Source organism: Lepidochelys kempii, chromosome 1, assembly GCF_965140265.1.
Source record: "Lepidochelys kempii isolate rLepKem1 chromosome 1, rLepKem1.hap2, whole genome shotgun sequence".
Classification (NCBI taxonomy): domain Eukaryota; kingdom Metazoa; phylum Chordata; order Testudines; family Cheloniidae; genus Lepidochelys; species Lepidochelys kempii.
In genome coordinates, this window is record NC_133256.1 from 326,708,805 (window position 1) to 326,726,899 (window position 18,095).

The following is an 18,095-nucleotide window of genomic DNA, read 5'->3' on the forward strand; positions in this document are numbered from 1 at the left end:
TGGAGTGGATCAAAACAAGAAATATACCAGATTTGTTCTGTATTCATTTGCTTCCCCCCCTCCCCCGTCTAGGGGACTCATTCTTCTAGGTCACACTGCAGTCACTCACAGAGAAGGTGCTGCGAGGTAAATCTAGCCATGTATCAATCAGAGGCCAGGCTAACCTCCTTGTTCCAATAAGAACAATAACTTAGGTGCACCATTTCTTATTGGAACCCTCCGTGAAGTCCTGCCTGAAATACTCCTTGATGTAAAGACACCCCCTTTGTTGATTTTAGCTCCCTGAAGCCAACCCTGTAAGCCGTGTCGTCAGTCGCCCCTCCCTCCGTCAGAGCAACGGCAGACAATCATTCCGTGCCTTTTTTCTGTGCGGATGCCATACCAAGGCAAGCATGGAGGCCGCTCAGCTCACTTTGGCAATTAGGAGCACATTAAACACCACACGCATTATCCAGCAGTATATGCAGCACCAGAACCTGGCAAAGCGATACCGGGCGAGGAGGCGACATCAGCGCGGTCACGTGAGTGATCAGGACATGGACACAGATTTCTCTGAAAGCATGGGCCCTGCTAATGGTGCTAATGGGGCAGGTTCATGCTGTGGAATGCCAATTCTGGGCTCGGGAAACAAGCACAGACTGGTGGGATCGCATAGTGTTGCAGGTCTGGGACGATTCCCAGTGGCTGCGAAACTTTCGCATGCGTAAGGGCACGTTCATGGAACTTTGTGACTTGCTTTCCCCTGCCCTGAGGCGCATGAATATCAAGATGAGAGCAGCCCTCATAGTTGAGAAGTGAGTGGCGATAGCCCTGTGGAAGCTTGCAACGCCAGACAGCTACCGGTCAGTTGGGAATCAATTTGGAGTGGGCAAATCTACTGTGGGGGCTGCTGTGATGCAAGTAGCCCACGCAATCAAAAATCTGCTGATATCAAGGGTAGTGACCCTGGGAAATGTGCAGGTCATAGTGGATGGCTTTGCTGCAATGGGATTCCCTAACTGTGGTGGGGCCATAGACGGAACCCATATCCCTATCTTGGCACCGGAGCACCAAGCCGCCGAGTACATAAACCGCAAGGGGTACTTTTCGATAGTGCTGCAAGCTCTGGTGGATCACAAAGGACGTTTCACCAACATCAACGTGGGATGGCCGGGAAAGGTACATGACGCTCGCATCTTCAGGAACTCTGGTCTGTTTCAAAAGCTGCAGGAAGGGACTTTATACCAGAAAATAACTGTTGGGGATGTTGAAATGCCTATATGTATCCTTGGCGACCCAGCCTACTCCTTAATGCCATGGCTCATGAAGCCGTACTCAGGCAGCCTGGACAGTAGTCAGGAGCTGTTCAACTACAGGCTGAGCAAGTGCAGAATGGTGGTAGAATGTGCATTTGGACGTTTAAAGGCGCGCTGGCGCAGTTTACTGACTCGCTTAGACCTCAGCGAAACCAATATTCCCACTGTTATTACTGCTTGCTGTGTGCTCCACAATATCTGTGAGAGTAAGGGGGAGACGTTTATGGCGGGGTGGGAGGTTGAGGCAAATCGCCTGGCTGCTGGTTACGCGCAGCCAGACACCAGGGTGGTTAGAAGAGCACAGGAGGGCGCGGTACGCATCAGAGAAGCTTTGAAAACCAGTTTCATGACTGGCCAGGCTACGGTGTGAAAGTTCTGTTTGTTTCTCCTTGATGAAACCCCCGCCCCTTGGTTCACTCTACTTCCCTATAAGCTAACCACCCGCCCCTCCTCTCTTCAATCACCGCTTGCAGAGGCAATAAAGTCATTGTTGCTTCACATTCATGCATTCTTTATTCATTCATCACACAAATAGGGGGATGACTACCAAGGTAGCCCAGGAGGGGTGGTGGAGGAGGGAAGGAAAATGCCACACAGCACTTTAAGCACAGCACTTTAAAAGTTTACAACTTTAAAATTTATTGAATGACAGCCTTCTTTTTTTGGGGCAATCCTCTCTGGTGGAGTGGCTGGTTGGCCGGTGGCCCCCCCACCGCGTTCTTGAGCATCTGGGTGTGGAGGCTATGGAACTTGGGGAGGAGGGCGGTTGGTTACACAGGGGCTGTAGTGGCAGTCTGTGCTCCAGCTGCCTTTGTTGCAGCTCAACCATACACTGGAGCATACTTGTTTGGTCCTCCAGCAGCCTCAGCATTGAATCCTGCCTCCTCTCATCATGCTGCCGCCACATTTGAGCTTCAGCCCTGTCTTCAGCCTGCCACTTACTCTCTTCAGCCCGCCACTTACTCTCTTCAGCCCGCCACCTCTCCTCCCGGTCATTTTGTGCTTTCCTGCACTCTGACATTATTTGCCTCCACGCATTCGTCTGTGCTCTGTCAGTGTGGGAGGACAGCATGAGCTCGGAGAACATGACATCGCGAGTGCGTTTTTTTTTTCTTTCTAAGCTTCACTAGCCTCTGGGAAGGAGAAGATCCTGTGATCATTGAAACACATGCAGCTGGTGGAGAAAAAAAAAGGGACAGCGGTATTTAAAAAGACACATTTTATAAAACAGTGGTTACACTCTTTCAGGGTAAACCTTGCTGTTAACATTACATACATAGCACATGTGCTTTCGTTACAAGGTCGCATTCTGCCTCCCCCCACCGCGTGACTACTCCCTCAACCTTCCCCCCTCCCTGTGGCTAACAGCGGGGAACATTTCTGTTTAGCCACAGGCAAACAGCCCAGCAGGAATGGGCTCCTCTGAGAGTCCCCTGAAGAAAAGCACTCTGTTTCAACCAGGTGACCATGAATTATATCTCACTCTCCTGAGGATAACACAGAGAGATAAAGAACAGATGTTGTTTGAATGCCAGCAAACATACACTGCAATGCTTTGTTCTACAATGATTCCCGAGTACGTGTTACTGGCCTGGAGTGGTAAAGTGTCCTACCATGAAGGACGCAATAAGGCTGCCCTCCCCAGAAACCTTTTGCAAAGGCTTTGGGAGTACATCTAGGAGAACCGCGAATGCCAGGGCAAAGTAATCCTTTCACATGCTTGCTTTTGAACCATGTATAGTATTTTAAAAGGTACACTCACCAGAGGTCCCTTCTCCGCCTGCTGGGTCCAGGAGGCAGCCTTGGGTAGGTTCGAGGGGTACTGGCTCCAGGTCCAGGGTGAGAAACAGTTCCTGGCTGTCGGGAAAACCGGTTTCTCCACTTGCTTGCTGTGAGCTATCTACAACCTCCTCCTCATCATCATCATCTTCTTCTTCGTCCCCAAAACCTGCTTCCGTGTTGCCTCCATCTCCATTGAAGGAGTCAAACAACACGGCTGGGGTAGTGGTGGCTGAACCCCCTAAAATGACATGCAGCTCATCATAGAAGCGGCATGTTTGGGGCTCTGACCCGGAGTGGCCGTTCGCCTCTCTGGTTTTCTGGTAGGCTTGCCTCAGCTCCTTCAGTTTCACGCGGCACTGCTTCGGGTCCCTGTTATGGCCTCTGTCCTTCATGCCCTGGGAGATTTTGACAAAGGTTTTGGCATTTCGAAAACTGGAACGGAGTTCTGATAGCACGGATTCCTCTCCCCAAACAGCGATCAGATCCCGTACCTCCCGTTCGGTCCATGCTGGAGCTCTTTTGCGATTCTGGGACTCCATCATGGTCACCTGTGCTGATGAGCTCTGCATGGTCACCTGCAGCTTGCCACGCTGGCCAAACAGGAAATGAGATTCAAAAGTTCACGGTTCTTTTCCTGTCTACCTGGCCAGTGCATCTGAGTTGAGAGTGCTGTCCAGAGCGGTCACAATGGAGCACTCTGGGATAGCTCCCAGAGGCCAATACCGTCGAATTGTGTCCACAGTACCCCAAATTCGAGCCGGCAAGGCCGATTTAAGCACTAATCCACTTGTCAGGGGTGGAATAAGGAAATTGATTTTAAGAGCCCTTTAAGTCGAAATAAAGGGCTTCATCATGTGGACGGGTGCAGGTTTACATCGATTTAATGCTGCTAAATTCGACCTAAAGTCCTAGTGTAGACCAGGGCAAAGGGAATGGAGTGGCTCCAATTGACTTCAGAGGGATGGTGCATTCGCATTAGAACTAGCAGGTATATTGAAGTGTGCAACCCCAGTGTTTTACTGTTGTGGTGGTTGTATGAAGACCAACAGCCTGTGAACCCAACCCCTGTCTGCCTTCTGAACGTAGCTGACCTCAGCCTGTGCAGTGCTGTTGTACCCCTGTGTCCGTCCCAGTGGGTGACAATGTGAGTGAGGTGATATCTTCTACTGGGTCAACTTCTGTTGGTGAGCGAGATGAGCTTTGGAGCTACCCCCAGCAGTAAGTAGCCTGAAAGCAGGGCTCATTGCAATCATGGCAATAGTATCCATTCCTGTTCAGCAGCAGAAGAGGCAAAGAACTGCGAAGAAGGGGTTTTTGGGGCCGGGAGGGCGGAGGCGACTCACCCATTTTCATTCACACTAATATTTATTCCAAGAGATTTGTACTCCTAAGCTCTGCAATCAATCCATCCAGCAGTAATAAAGACAACCACGCCGCGCACTCACACCGCGCTTTGAGGGCCAAAGCACTCCGCAGACATCAACCTAAAGTAAGTGGCAGAACCGTCCCCAGGCGCCGCCCGACACGTGCCTGGCCCGGGCCCAGCGTCACAAGGCTGCAGTGCGCCACGCTGCCCGGCTGGGGGCCCCCACGCAGCCATTCGCAGAGCCCACGGCCGAACGCTGACTCTGGGGCCGGCAGCAGGCGGGGCGCGGACACCCGCCGGGGACCGCGCGCTCCCCTGGAACGCGCCAGCGCCAGCGTTCCGGGGCCCGCGGCAGCTCATTGGTGCAGGGGGAGCGGAGGGCCAATGGGAAGGGGGACTACGACTCCCAGCCGCGCTCGGGGCGGCGGGCGGCGTGCGGCGTGGGCGCTGCGGGGGGCGGTGCCGGCCGGCTGCTGCTGCTGCCGGCTCCCAGGGAAGGGCGCCTCCGGCGCCGGGCTGGGGGCGGGGTGACGCTGTCACGGTGCTAGCGTTGGAAGCGGAGACTGGCTGGGGAAGGCGGCCGGAGGTGAGTGCAGCCCTGTCGGTCTCCACTCACTGAGCGTGGCGGCCAGCGGGGCCGGGGCTTCCGTCCCCTGGGCTCCGCTGCCGGGCCAGCCGGAAGCCTCCGGGGGGGCGCCGGGGCTGCTGCAAGTGACCCGGCTCCGGGGGCGGCTGGGGCGCAGGTGCGGGCTCCTGGCTCTCCCAGCCTTGCGGCGCCGCTCGCCGCTCTGTCCTAGCGGATCGCCGCCCTCCAGCCTTAGCTCCCTGCCCGGCCCTGCTGCCGGGCTCCCGGGGGTGCGTGCCGCTAGCGGCGGGAGCCGGACCCGGGCTGCCCCTGCTGCCCGCCGATGCCCGCCGGTTCCTGGGCGGGCCGGTGTGTGCGCCCCGTTAGATGGGGCCACTAACTGCTCTCGCACCCTGCAAACATCGCTGTGCTCCAAACAGCCCCCGGCTGGGTGAGTGTGAAAGGGGAAGCCGGGCGACTGTTGTGACACAGGGTCAGTCCCTTCCTGGCAATGGGACCTAGTGACTTTACATGTCGCAAGACTACAGTCTTTCTGCGCTGAAGGGAGGAAGGTGGCCAGTACTAATACCAAAACTCTGCCCTTCAGAGGTGACTTCCAGCCAGGGATCTCAGTCTCTTTACCAATTCTTCAACAAAAAAAACTTCAAAAACAGACTCCAATGAGAGACTGCTGAATTGGAATTAATTTGCAAACTGGATACAATTAACTTAGGCTTGAATAAAAACTGGAAGTGGATGGGTCATTACACAAAGTAAAACTATTTTCCCATGTTTATTCCCCTCCCGCCGCTGTTCCTCAGGCGTTCTTGTCAACTGCTGGAAATGGCCCACCTTGATTATCACTACAAAAGCCCCCCCCCCCCCCCCCCCTCCTGCTGGTAATAGCTCACCTTAGCTGATCACTCTCCTTACAGTGTGTATGGTAACACCCATTGTTTCATGTTCTCTGTGTATATAAATCTCCCCACTGTATTTTCCACTGAATGCATCCAATGAAGTGAGCTGTAGCTCACGAAAGCTTATGCTCAAATAAATTTGTTAGTTTCTAAGGTGCCACAAGTCCTCCTTTTCTTTTCACCAGTTAAGTTTCCCAACACTCCTGCACAGTGTGTCTGTACCTTAGGACCCTGGCTATGCCAGGCTTGGAGGAACATATAAAACCTCTAGGTGGTCAAATGAGCCATTGCAGCAGGCCTTGATATGAACATTCATGTAATTCACTGGTGGGGGAAACGTTTTCTGTCATGTCTGCTATAATACAGCTCTTACTCAGCAGGGCTTCTGATCATAACTCTTCACACCCGTGTGCACTGATGCTTGACCTCATCACATTTAGAGCGAACTGGCTTGCACTGGGAAAGCTGGCTGGCTTTCTTAAGAAGGGGGTTTCATTTCAGCCACTTAATTTTTTGGTATTGTTTTCAACAAAAGGGAGAAAAAATTGTCAGAAGGTCCCTTTCAATGCTTGTGTGTACAAATATAGTCTGCTATAAGTGTATCTAAGGCTTGCTTATCTGAAATCCTTAGGGAACAGGGTTCTGTTTTAGGTAAACAGTGGGATTTGGCTAAGTAAATTTATGCTGTATTACTAACCCCGTTTTACAAATGAGAAAGTGAGGCAATCACTTGCCCAGCTTCACATAACAAGTCTGTGAGGGTATGTCTTTGCTGCAGTTAACTCTAGTTATCTTCGTTTGAGTTAGCCTAGCCTGTGTGAGAGCAGCCATGCTAAAATAACACTTGCTTGTCTGTAGTGCTAAGATTTCTGGGGGCATATCTGGCAGTTCTTAGCGCTGCAATAAGCGGAGCCGCAGTATGAATTCTTCCTTGGTGTATTGTGGGTGAATTTGCCTGGTCCTTTCTGGGAACTTTAGGAAGGTATTGGAGGACTACCAGTACTCAAAAGAAGATAGTTTGAGTCCACACTGCAGAATGTCATAGCAAACAGGTTGTGACTGCTTGAGATGTAGCTTATATCCCCTCTCAGGTCAGCCAGCTCAAGTTAAAAGCACCACTTCATTTAAGTTAACGGTTTTTGTGTGTGGACAGGAGTAGAGATAAGGACAACATTCACGTTATAACCTGAGTTAATTGTGCAGTGAAGATGAGCCTTGAGACAGGTAGGAACAGCTCTACTGCTTCCCAGTCTTGGGCTTCCCAGTCTAGGCTACACTTCCTCTTCCAAAGTAACTAATTTGGGAAGCTGTAAATTTTTTGGGAGTGTGGGTGTTGCAATCAGACACAAGTAGATGGTGGTAACAATTCCCCTCAACTGCTGATATGCCCAGAACTCAAAGAAGTTGTTGGACCTCAGAAATTAGACTGTCTGATCGTGCAAGGGGCAGCGGCATCTCCTGCAAGAAAGGTCCTCACTATCTTTCAGGATCATGCCTTTAATTGTCACAGACCCCAATTACTGACACACTCATTGTTTCTAGCATACTTTGGGAAGGTGTACTGTATACATGGACTTGACCATTTAAATTAGGAAGTGTAAAAGTCTTTGGGCATAGCTGACATTAATGTATTAGCTATGCTTGTATATTGATTTACATGGTATCCTGCTTTTGTTGTAATTGGCGATATTAAAGACTGGAACTTTCAAAAATGCCTAAGTGGCTTAGGCACTGAGACTCCCACTCTCCAACGTTACATTTAAAAAACTAATGAAATTGAAACAAGAGTTGACTGTCAGGAAATCCGAAGTTGCTTCAGCAATCTCTTACCCTCGCATATGTCTCGGGTTTCTGGGTTTCAGTTTAAACCAATAACTGGTGGAAATCCAAAGCAACTCCTCTGTGTTGTCTACTCACAGCATCCTCTGGTGTAGTTGTATTGTTGCTCAATTATGGTTTTATTTCTGCAAGGCCTGAGAGTTACTTCTGGCTCACGGTTTTTATCCTACAACAGCTGACACTGAAGGTGACACTTAAAGCTAGTCCAGGAGCATCAACCCTTGCACTGCTTTCCTTGTTAGTGATGTCATCAGCTGTAAGAGGGGAAATGCCAGACGCGGAATGTGAATTAAATACAAATTAACCTGCAAATAAATACATTTTACATCAGCTTCCTTGCCTTCCCTGGGGAGCTTCAGGTCTGCTGCTTAGTTCCATTAAGCAGGAATCCTCAATGCTTCTAGAGAAATAAAGTAAAACAGGTTTCAGAGTAACAGCTGTGTTCGTCTATATTCGTATTACCAGCAGAAGAGTGAGTTGCGGGGGGGGCAGAGGGTGAGAAAACCTGGATTTGTGCTGGAAATGGCCCAACTTGATGATCACTTTAGATAAACTATTATCAGCAGGAGAGTGGGGTGGGAGGAGGTATTGTTTCATGGTCTCTGTGTATATAATGTCTTCTGCAGTTTCCACGGTATGCATCCGATGAAGTGAGCTGTAGCTCACGAAAGCTCATGCTCAAATGAATTGGTTAGTCTCTAAGGTGCCAAAAGTAAAACAGTTTGCATTCAAACTCATCCCCTCCTTGTGTAACCTTGACAGTGTGTTTTTGAGGAAGCTGATTTCCATTGGATGATCCTCCCAATGAGGAACACGCCAGGGGCCACTCCTGAGCAAACAGGAAGTTAGATAACGTAATCTTAGGTAAATATCAAGTGCATGAATGAGAGCAGAACCTGTCATAAACCAAATCCCGCTCATGGAGTCATTGAGGTTGATGATATTACTCATATGAGTAGGGCAATTGGAATTCAGTGTAAGGTGTATTGCACAAAAATCTACATTAGAAGTTTAAAAAAAAAGCGGGGGGGAGCAGTAAGCAAGGGCTGAATATTGCCCATTTCTTTTGTTTTCAGTGTAAATGTAGATTATTTCCATGACTGGAGAGCTGAATGGTTTTGAAGAGGGAGAGGGGCTCCGTTGGATAAATAATAAAATCAGTTCACACACTGTAGACGTAGTTGCTACTACTTCTCCCAGAAATAATCTTCCATAGAATAAAGTTTTCAGCAGCTAGGCCAGAAATGAGTCTCTCAGGGATCCCCCACACCTGAGGTTTGGGGCAGACTATGCAGCCTGTTCTGCTGCATAGGAAAGCCCACCTCCACAATAGAACAATTAGGGAGAAACTATGCTAAGGAATCCTTGGAGAGATTTCCACTCCTCTCAGGTTTTACCATGAGGGGAGAGCACCTCATCTGACCTGCTCACTTGTTATATTGATTGATTAAATAAATGCTGTAATGGGCACAAGAATAAAGGATGGGGAAGTCTAGCTGTGACTTTTTTTTTAATCTCCATCCACAATGCATAAAAAGGCTGATAAGTCTGTCTCTCTCGCACTTTTCTTGATAATAGGTCTTAATGTCAGAGCCTGTTAAAACAAAACCTCATACACACAGTCATGCACCTGGTTGTTTTTCCACTCTCCTTGCAAAAAATGTATAAAAGATGCTAGGGGCTGGCTAGTGTGAGCTAAAACTTCTGAACTCCAGCCCCTTTAAATTGTAAATTCACTTGTCTGTATGTCACACGGACTCTGGAAAAGTATTTTGGGATTGTTTGTGGAGTGTGAGACCTAGATTTATGTTCTCTCCCTCCTAGTCAGTGTCAAGGGGTCTGACTTCAGAATGATTGCATCAGTGGCCTTGGGTTTGGGCCACTGATGCAATCAACCCAGGGATTATTGTCTCTGGGGAGATGAATTTGGCCCATAATTTCATGCCCCTGCCAAATCCTGACCAACCCGTTTCAGCACGATGAAGTGGACATGGGTCAAACTATGACCCTGATTTCCCCCACCCAAATATTATGAGATTTGATTGAACATTTTTAACGGTTTTACTCCTTTTGCGTGATCCCACATTCCTTACTAGGGCAAAGCTGTCGCTGAGTTTAACGAGAGAGCAGTGATGAAGGAAGGGTGGCAAGATCAGGCCCAGAGCTGCAAAAGAGAGGAATACAAATGGCCAAATGATTAAATCTCCCTTTGTTTTTGCTGTGATAGGGTTGGTTATGCTGGAAACAAGAGCCCCCTCTTAGCTGAACTTTGTGGGGGAGGGCCTGGGGTACTTTGCTTTTTAAAGTGAGCCGTGATTTGAACAGTCTTATCAACGTGGCATAAGTATCACGTTTCAAAAATGGGTATTAGTGACCTATAATGGGTTGTCATGAAGAAAACAAACAGCAGTTATTGAACGCAAAATAGCGTATTAAAGGGCTAATGAATTTGGTGGCATGGAACAAATCTTTAGAAGCTAAAATCTTTGACATGGGAAATGATTGATATTTCATACCTCATCAATTATATGATCGAGTGTATTTAAAAAAATAGTAAAGTGCAGTGGCTGCAGAAAGATCAAAGGTGGTTGTATTTTCTGAGGTAAATGTCACTTTTGTCCTTCATCCAAGAGATCATAGGTTAGAAATTATACAGAGAAGTTAATCCTGTACGTCCATGAATTTTATGTTGAATCACTCTAGGGATTTTCCTGTATGTTTTTTTCATGCAGTTTCAGTTTGTGATGTACAATGCAAATGCACAGCACCACATGTAGCAAAACAATTCGGGCATCTCTCAAATAATCAAGTTATGAAACCCTTACTTACACTGAATATCAGCCTACTCTACAAGAAGTCCCACTGGAGTCAATGATACTACCTGTGGTATAAGCTGCCCTTAGACTGAGTAGTATCACAATCTGGACCTCAGAGAGGAAATACAAACACGTAGGAACAAATCTTGAGGTCCTTACAGGGTTCCTTCAGTGGGAGTTTTACCTAAGTAAGGGCTGAGTTGAAATTCAGGGCCCTTGCAATAATTCTGCATGGTCAGATCCCATTGATTCATTACAGAGCTCATCTGCTGAGTTCATTGTTCCACTCTAGTCAGCACTGGTGAGGCCTCAGCTTGAATATTGTGCCCAGTTTTGGGTACCACATTTTAAGAAACATGTAGACAGCTTGGACAGAGTTCAGAGGGTTGGTTTAGGGCAGAAGTAATTGCTGGACGGGGGTGGGCGGATATGGGAGTGGTAGACATCACCCCCACTTTTTTCACACCTCTTAGCCCTGGTCACTCATTGGTGGATTTGACATGGGTAGGCATTGCAGAAGGTGTGTGTGTTAGAGAGATTGGCATGAAGAGAGGCTGCTGGTTGGTAGCTGGAAGGAGAGGGGTTTCTGACAAGAGGGAGCAACATGGTAGAATGTACAGAGGAGATAGTGGGGGGAAAGGAAATCATGTTTAGTCAGGAGACTTGGGTGGAACAGAGGGAATGAGTACAGGGAGTAGGATGAAATGAGGGTGATGCTGTAGGCAGGAACAGATTTATGCAGAGCCTTAAAGATGAGGGTGAGAAGCTTGAACTATATTATGGAGGTTAAGAAATCACAAATGGTTTCAAAGAGGGGAGTGATATGATCTGGGCAGTGCATGAGGAAAGTGACTTTGGATGAACTGGTGTGTGGGGCAGAGAGGCAAGTGGGGGAGATAGGGGTGTAGCTGGGTGCTTTAGTACAGGGCTGTAAGTGAACAAATGGATTTTTTGAAACCAACTGGTTTTTAAAATGTGGAATTGGGGAGAGGAGTTAAACGTGACTCCAAGCATGGGAGACAGGAAAGATTTTTGCCTTGCTGTATTGCAGTGGACTGCAGGACATCCAGGATGAAATGTGAGTGGTTAGAAGTAGGTTTGAGAGTCATCTGCACAGAATAAATGAAGCCATTTGGGAAATGAGTTAAACTGCAGAGCGAGTTAAGGAGGGGGACCACGGAGAGTACCCCGAGGAACACAAGGGACCTGATTCTCTATGGCCTAGCACCTTGTCTGAGCACTTACACCCTTTTTGCGCTGCTGTAAAAAGTGATTACTGGTTTTTAGCATTTTACAGACTATGCACAGGTGTGATAACTGCACAAGTAGGGCAAGGGAGAATCAGACCTGAGGAGAGAAGAAAAGGGGGTTGAAAAAGAGTAAATAGTAACAAAGTTAAGGTATTTCTTTAAATAACTTTGTTTCCTAAATAGATGTGGGATTTACAGCCTTTGCAATCTCTTATTAACCATAAATGGTTTAATGGGGCATTTGTTGTCTTGAGCTACAGCATGTTTCCCCTAGTCCATAGGCTGATAGCCATGACCTTCACCCCTATAAACTAAAAGATAACACTTCAAAGAGCTGTAGTCCAAGTTTAACTTGGATTTGTCCAACAGAAAAGCATTCCTGTATATTTAGTGTAACGTATTAAACCTACCTGTACTTCTGGGAGAAGAAGGCTTATTGTGTTGGTAGAGTTAATATGTTTGCTGTGTTTAACGCAGTCAAAAGGTGTGTGAAGACTTGTAGGGGAGCTGTTTCTGTGCCTCTTAGGTTGGCTAATCCAGCAGTGCCACTGGATGGTGACAGAATATGTGGTTCTGAAAAAAAGAAACAAAACTATCCTATTGTGACACTTTAAAAAAAAAAAAGTGTAGCTATTAAATATCTGAAATCTACATAATTTCACACTTCTGCCTCTGTTACTCTTCACTGTGTGCTGTGTTTTGGCTATGAGGGATGAGCTGCTCCACCACTCGTGTCCATCCAATATATCTGTACAGTTAAAAACATTCACACAAGGCCAAATCCTGGTCCAGTGAAATCAATGGAGTTTTCTCACAAACTTCAACCAGACCAGGATTTGGTCTGTAATGCAATTTCCAGAAGCCAGTGTAGATTGTTTGAAGCTTCGTGGTGGAGCATCTGAGATTTAAAACATGGATCACTTAGAGCATACCCAGGGGGGTAAGCAGAGGTCTTCCAAGGGGTACATCAACTCACCTAGATATTTGCCAAATTTTATAACAGGCTACATAAAAAGCACTAGCAAAGTCAGTACAAACTACAATTTCATACAATGACTTGTTTATACTGCTCTGTATACTATACACTGAAATGCAAGTACAATATTTATATTCAGATTGATTTATTTTATAATTATATGGTAAAAATGAATAAGTAAGCAATGTTTCCGTAATGGTGTGCTGGGACGCTTTTGTATTTTCATGTCTGATTTTGTAAGCAAGTAGTTTTTAAGTGAGGTGAAACTTGGAGGTACACAAGACAAATCAGACTCCTGAAAGGGGTACAGTAGTCTGGAAAGGCTGAGAGTCACTGACTTAAGCTTTGTGTACACTAGCACTTTCATCGTAAAAACTTTTGTCGCTCTGGTATGAAAAAATATCCCCTGAACGACAAATTTTAATGACGAAAGGCGCTAGTGTGGACAGCGCGTCATCGGCAGGAGCCGCACTTCCGGCGGTGAAGCTACTGCCCCTCATTTGAGGTGGTTTTATTTTGTCACCAGGAGAACTCTCTCCTGGCAGTAAAGAGCGGCTACACGGTGTGCCTTACAACTGTGCACCTGCAGCTGCACAGCCGTGCCGCTTTAAGGTACGCGGTGTAGAGATAGCCTTAGAGCATTCTCGCCACGTGGTGTTAATGTGGCACGAGTCCTACTTCTTCTGACACCTTCAGGTTAATAATAGCATCCAGAGCAGGCCTTTCTCAGTCAGATAAAGAACCACTACCTTTTAAGTTTCAGAGTAACAGCCGTGTTAGTCTGTATTCGCAAAAAGAAAAGGAGGACTTGTGGCACCTTAGAGACTAACCAATTTATTTGAGCATAAGCTTTCGTGAGCTACAGCTCACTTCATCGGATGCATACTGTGAAAAATACAGAAGATCTTTTTATACACACAAAGCATGAAAAAATGGGTGTTTACCACTACAAAAGGTTTTGTCTCCCCCCACCCTACTCTCCTGCTGGTAATAGCTTATCTAAAGTGATCACTCTCCTTACAATGTGTATGATAATCAAGTTGGGCATTTATTAGAGCATAAGCTTTCGTGAGCTACAGCTCACTTCATCAGATGCATTCAGTGGAAAATACAGTGGGGAGATTTATACACATAGAGAACATGAAACAATGGGTGTTACCATACACACTGTAATGAGTGATCACTTAAGGTGAGCTATTACCAGCAGGAGAGCTGGGGGGGGGTGGGGGGAGGCGGGAAGAGGGGGAGCCTTTTGTAGTGAACACTTCAATCTCTTTGGTCACTCGATTACAGACCTAAAAGTGGCAATTCTTCAACAAAAAAACTTCAAAAACAGACTCCAACGAGAGACTGCTGAGTTGGAATTAATTTGCAAACTGGATACAATTAATTTAGGCTTGAATAAAGACTGGGAGTGGATGAGTCATTACACAAAGTAAAACTATTTCCCCATGTTTATTCCCCTCTCCCCGCTGTTCCTCAGGCGCTCTTGTCAACTGCTGGAAATGGCCCACCTTGATTATCACTACAAAACCTTCCCTTCCCCTCCTCCCCTCCCCCCCCGCTCTCCTGCTGGTAATAGCTCACCTTAAGTGATCACTCTCCTTATTACAGTGTGTATGGTAACACCCATTGTTTCATGTTCTCCGTGTATATAAATCTCCACACTGTATTTTCCACTGAATGCATCCGATGAAGTGAGCTGTAGCTCACGAAAGCTTATGCTCAAAAAAATTTGTTAGTCTCTAAGGTGCCACAAGTCCTCCTTTTTTTCTTATTGCATAGTAATTCAGTCTTTGTTGTTAAGCACACATTATCTGAGAGCAGCCTTTCATTGTGTATAGTTTGGACCTATAAAATCCCAAAGATGATTCTCTTCCCCCACCCCCACCCCTTATGATCTTTCCTCTGAAACAGGGCCCACTGCTTCTCTATCAACAGGCAACTGCAAGGGAGTCACCAGAGTGTGGTGATGTAAGGAACTCCCTCTCCTCCAGGGGAAGAGAGAGATCTTGATATCCACACTCTCCTTTGCAGGACAGTGTAAAGAGCTGCCACTCAACCACAGAGAGATTTCAACAGGTAACAGTGCTACTGATTATTTTGTGGGTGTAGTGGGGAGATGCTAATTGTCTGTCTGTGTGATGTTATGGCAAGATTCTTGGTCCTTGAAATTCTGTGGGCAGCTCTGTGAAAGAGATCATTTAAGGCAGTGGTTCTCAATCAGGGGTATGCGTACAGAGGTCTTCCAGGGGGTACATCAACTCATCTAGGTATTTGCCTAGTTTTACAACAGCTTACATAAAAAGCACTTGTGAAGTCAGTACAAACTACAATTTCATACGATGACTTGTTTATACTGCTCTATATACTATACACTGTAATGTAAGTACAATATTTATATTCCAATTGATTTATTTTATAATTATATGGTTAAAAATGAGAACGTAAGCCATTTTTCACTAATAGTGTGCTGTGACACTTTTTTGTATATTTTTGTCCGATTTCGTAAGAAAGTAGTTTTTAAATCAGGTGAAACTTGGAGTACACAAGACAAAACAGAGATACAGTAGTCTGGAAAGGTTGAGAACCGCTGGTTTAAGGGACTCCGCTTCCCAGTACATGAAGCACTGCTTAGCACTCAAAATGGTTAACACTGGAGACAATCGTGGCACTTGTGTATGCTGGATAGTTAAATCCTGTTAGAACATGTATTCAGCTAATCAAATCCTTTTTAGCTTTGTGGGTGTGTCTGGCTGGTAAATTGTTTAGTCTATGCATTTATGCCCTGATCCAGCAAAACATTTAAGTATAATTTAACTTCAAGCATGTGATGATCAGATTCATTGACTGCGGTGGGACTACTCTTATGCTTAAAGATAAGCATGTGCTTAAATACTTTGCTGCATTGGGGACTAAGAGCCTGATCCAAAGTTCATTGAAGTCAGTGGGTACCTTTCCACTGACTCTAGTAGGCTTTGGATTATACACTAAATGAGATCCTGTATCCACATTTGAACATTTTAGGCTGGAATTTAACAGATTTGTTCCATGTCCCCTCATTGTCAGTGTACTTGCTTCTTAGGGTTTGAACCTGCTGTGCAGTATATAGCATATATATTCACATTTCAGTGGCAAGGGAAGTAATTGTAACATGTCCTCTCTCGGTCTAAGTCTTCTGCATGAATGAACAGCATTTTATACATGAGTGTCACTAGCAGTCTTTGAGCCTAGCTTATTGGGTAGTAAATTAGTTTCCATGCTATAAAAAAAGTTAAATATAAATAAGGATGCATACAAAATGTCACTTTAATTCATTTGTCTCCTGATTAAGTCAGAAATAAAGTAAAATATAACATCCTTGATGTTAGTGGAGTTGCTCCAGATTTACGATAATGTAAATGTGATACGAGTCCAGCCCTTAGATTGTCAGAAGCAATGTGTCTTCTCTAGGACCTGGCCACCATCCATAATGAGCTGTGACTCATAATCCTCCTAGATTAGTACCTGATGGTGGTTACAATTCCCTCTGCATTGCTATCAGTCTTTTTCTCTCCACCTCTGGTGTATCTTTGCTTTGATTGGGGGCTCTATAAATTTAAAGAGAGTGGTTTAGAAAGTTCCATAAAAACCAGTATATTCTTTTGTGGTTTGTATCCTCAGCAGGGGAATTGGTGAGGAAGGAAGGTCATTTTATGACTAAAATGATTATTCCTTCTCCCTCACCATGTCTCGCTCTAATGATGTATCTGTCTGTACCTCAACAGTAGATTCTTTTGCTGACCATCTTAGGCCTTGATCCTGCAAATAGTTAGTCACATGTGTCACTCTACGTGTATGAGAAGTCCCATTGAAGCCAGTAGGAGTACTGGTGTGGAGAAAGCTAAGTGTGCGTGTGGCGGAGGGAGATTGGGGCCTTAGTTTGTACAGTTAAAATACATTCACCCTAAAAATTAGACATACAAGAAAAGTAATGCCCAATTGTAATCTAAAATTTGATGAGGCTTCCATAGGAACTCCTACACTACTGTCTGTTCTGGTCACTGGTGTCTGGGGCATGGCCCAACCAAAGGGAAATCCTGAAACAAATGTATCCAGTGATCCCTGCTCGCTGGACTAGGTCTTTGGGGCCTAACTTGAACCAGGGCCTATGCTGGTCTCTGGTAGCCCTGAGACCAGAGCAGCTGAAAACCACTCTTTCCCCACCCCCATGGTACAGCTTGGCCAGATCAGGGAATCTAACCGTAATGTGTTGTAACATTTCATCATTCATGGCAATCAGTGCTATCCTATTTCTTCAACTTTCAGGTTACTGAGGTGAAGCAAATGCATGCTGTTTACTTTTAAAAACGAATGTGAAAAAAGTGCTGCTTTTTTTAGGCTTTATCCTGTCCATCCAAGTTCCCTTTCTGCAATCTGACATGTTAACATTGACCAGGTCCTATTTACTTAATAGTTTAATGGCTCTGTCTCATTGCTCATGAATGAGAGTGGAATTTTTTTTTACCCATATTTGCACAAACAAGCTATGCAGAGCAACAGACAGGATGAGCACTGTATGCCTGTAAGGTATTAAGAAACTTGGAAGTCAGGTATTTTTAGTTGGTTGTAGACACCTTTTGTCATTCGGAATTAACTCCTATTGATTTCAGTGAGCACAAGATTGGGAATTAATAATACCTGGCACAGACATTGGGAGACTAGCCTTTTGAAGTTAATGGGGATTGTGCCTACTTCCATCCCCTACTTGCCTGAGACAGTATTGTCAGACTAGCTGAAATAAGAGAGGGTAAATTTTTAGAGGAAGGAGGCAGATGGACAGGCAAATAAAGTGACTGACTGCTTGGAGTAAAGAGAAGTGAATTTCTGAATTTTAAAGGGGAATCTGTATTTGTATTTGAGTTTCAGCTCCCAGTCCTATTAACAATGACCATTTATAAGGAGAGGTAGCAGGAAATAACTCAGAAATAACACATCTCCTTAAACTATTGCAGTCCTCTTTAGAAAGACTGTGGTGAGGGAAAGGGGAAGAACAGCTGAAAGTGACTTTAACCCTCTATGTTAAATTTGAGTTTCCATACTTACAAAATAATTGATGCAGGAGATTTTTGCCTGAAAAAGAAATGTAGAAATATTCACTTCTGTGTAATAAAGACCACAACTGTGATTTTACAGCCACTATACAAGCTGTCTGATCAATGCATTTGTTACCTTACTCATCACTGTAGTATCTGAGTAGTCAAACTGTGGTCCTTAAAGCTTCTTGAAAGAAAACCCCAAACTAGATGT

At 45.8% G+C, this 18,095-nt stretch overlaps 2 protein-coding genes across 5 annotated transcripts in view; one reads left to right on the forward strand and one right to left on the reverse strand.

Moving 5' to 3' along the window:
* Nucleotides 1–1,803: 1,803 nt before the first annotated feature.
* Nucleotides 1,804–3,724, reverse strand: LOC140906927 (uncharacterized). The gene is made up of 2 exons (XM_073331873.1): nucleotides 3,058–3,724; nucleotides 1,804–2,469 (listed from the first exon to the last, which is right to left on the reverse strand). The coding sequence occupies exons 1-2, from the start codon at nucleotides 3,644–3,646 to the stop codon at nucleotides 2,348–2,350; spliced, it is 711 nt and encodes a 236-aa protein (XP_073187974.1). The 5' UTR covers nucleotides 3,647–3,724; the 3' UTR covers nucleotides 1,804–2,347.
* A 1,179-nt stretch (nucleotides 3,725–4,903) lies between these two features.
* Nucleotides 4,904–18,095, forward strand: part of SLC26A5 (solute carrier family 26 member 5) — a 46,369-nt gene continuing 33,177 nt past the window's right edge. For 3 of the 4 annotated variants that reach the window (XM_073328528.1, XM_073328531.1, XM_073328530.1), the window contains exons 1-2: nucleotides 4,904–5,029; nucleotides 14,724–14,888. The gene's annotated coding sequence lies outside the window, so the exon portion shown is untranslated. The remainder of the gene's footprint in view (nucleotides 5,030–14,723; nucleotides 14,889–18,095) is intronic. The other variant, XM_073328529.1, reaches the window with a different exon arrangement.

Coding starts and splice junctions, on each gene's coding strand:
- LOC140906927 (XM_073331873.1), bottom strand. CDS start 3,646: ATGCAGAGCTCATCAGCACAGGTGACCATGATGGAGTCCCAGAATCGC. Junction 2,470..3,057: donor AGGCGGAGAAGGGACCTCTG/GTGAGTGTACCT, acceptor TTTCTCCACCAG/CTGCATGTGTTTCAATGATC.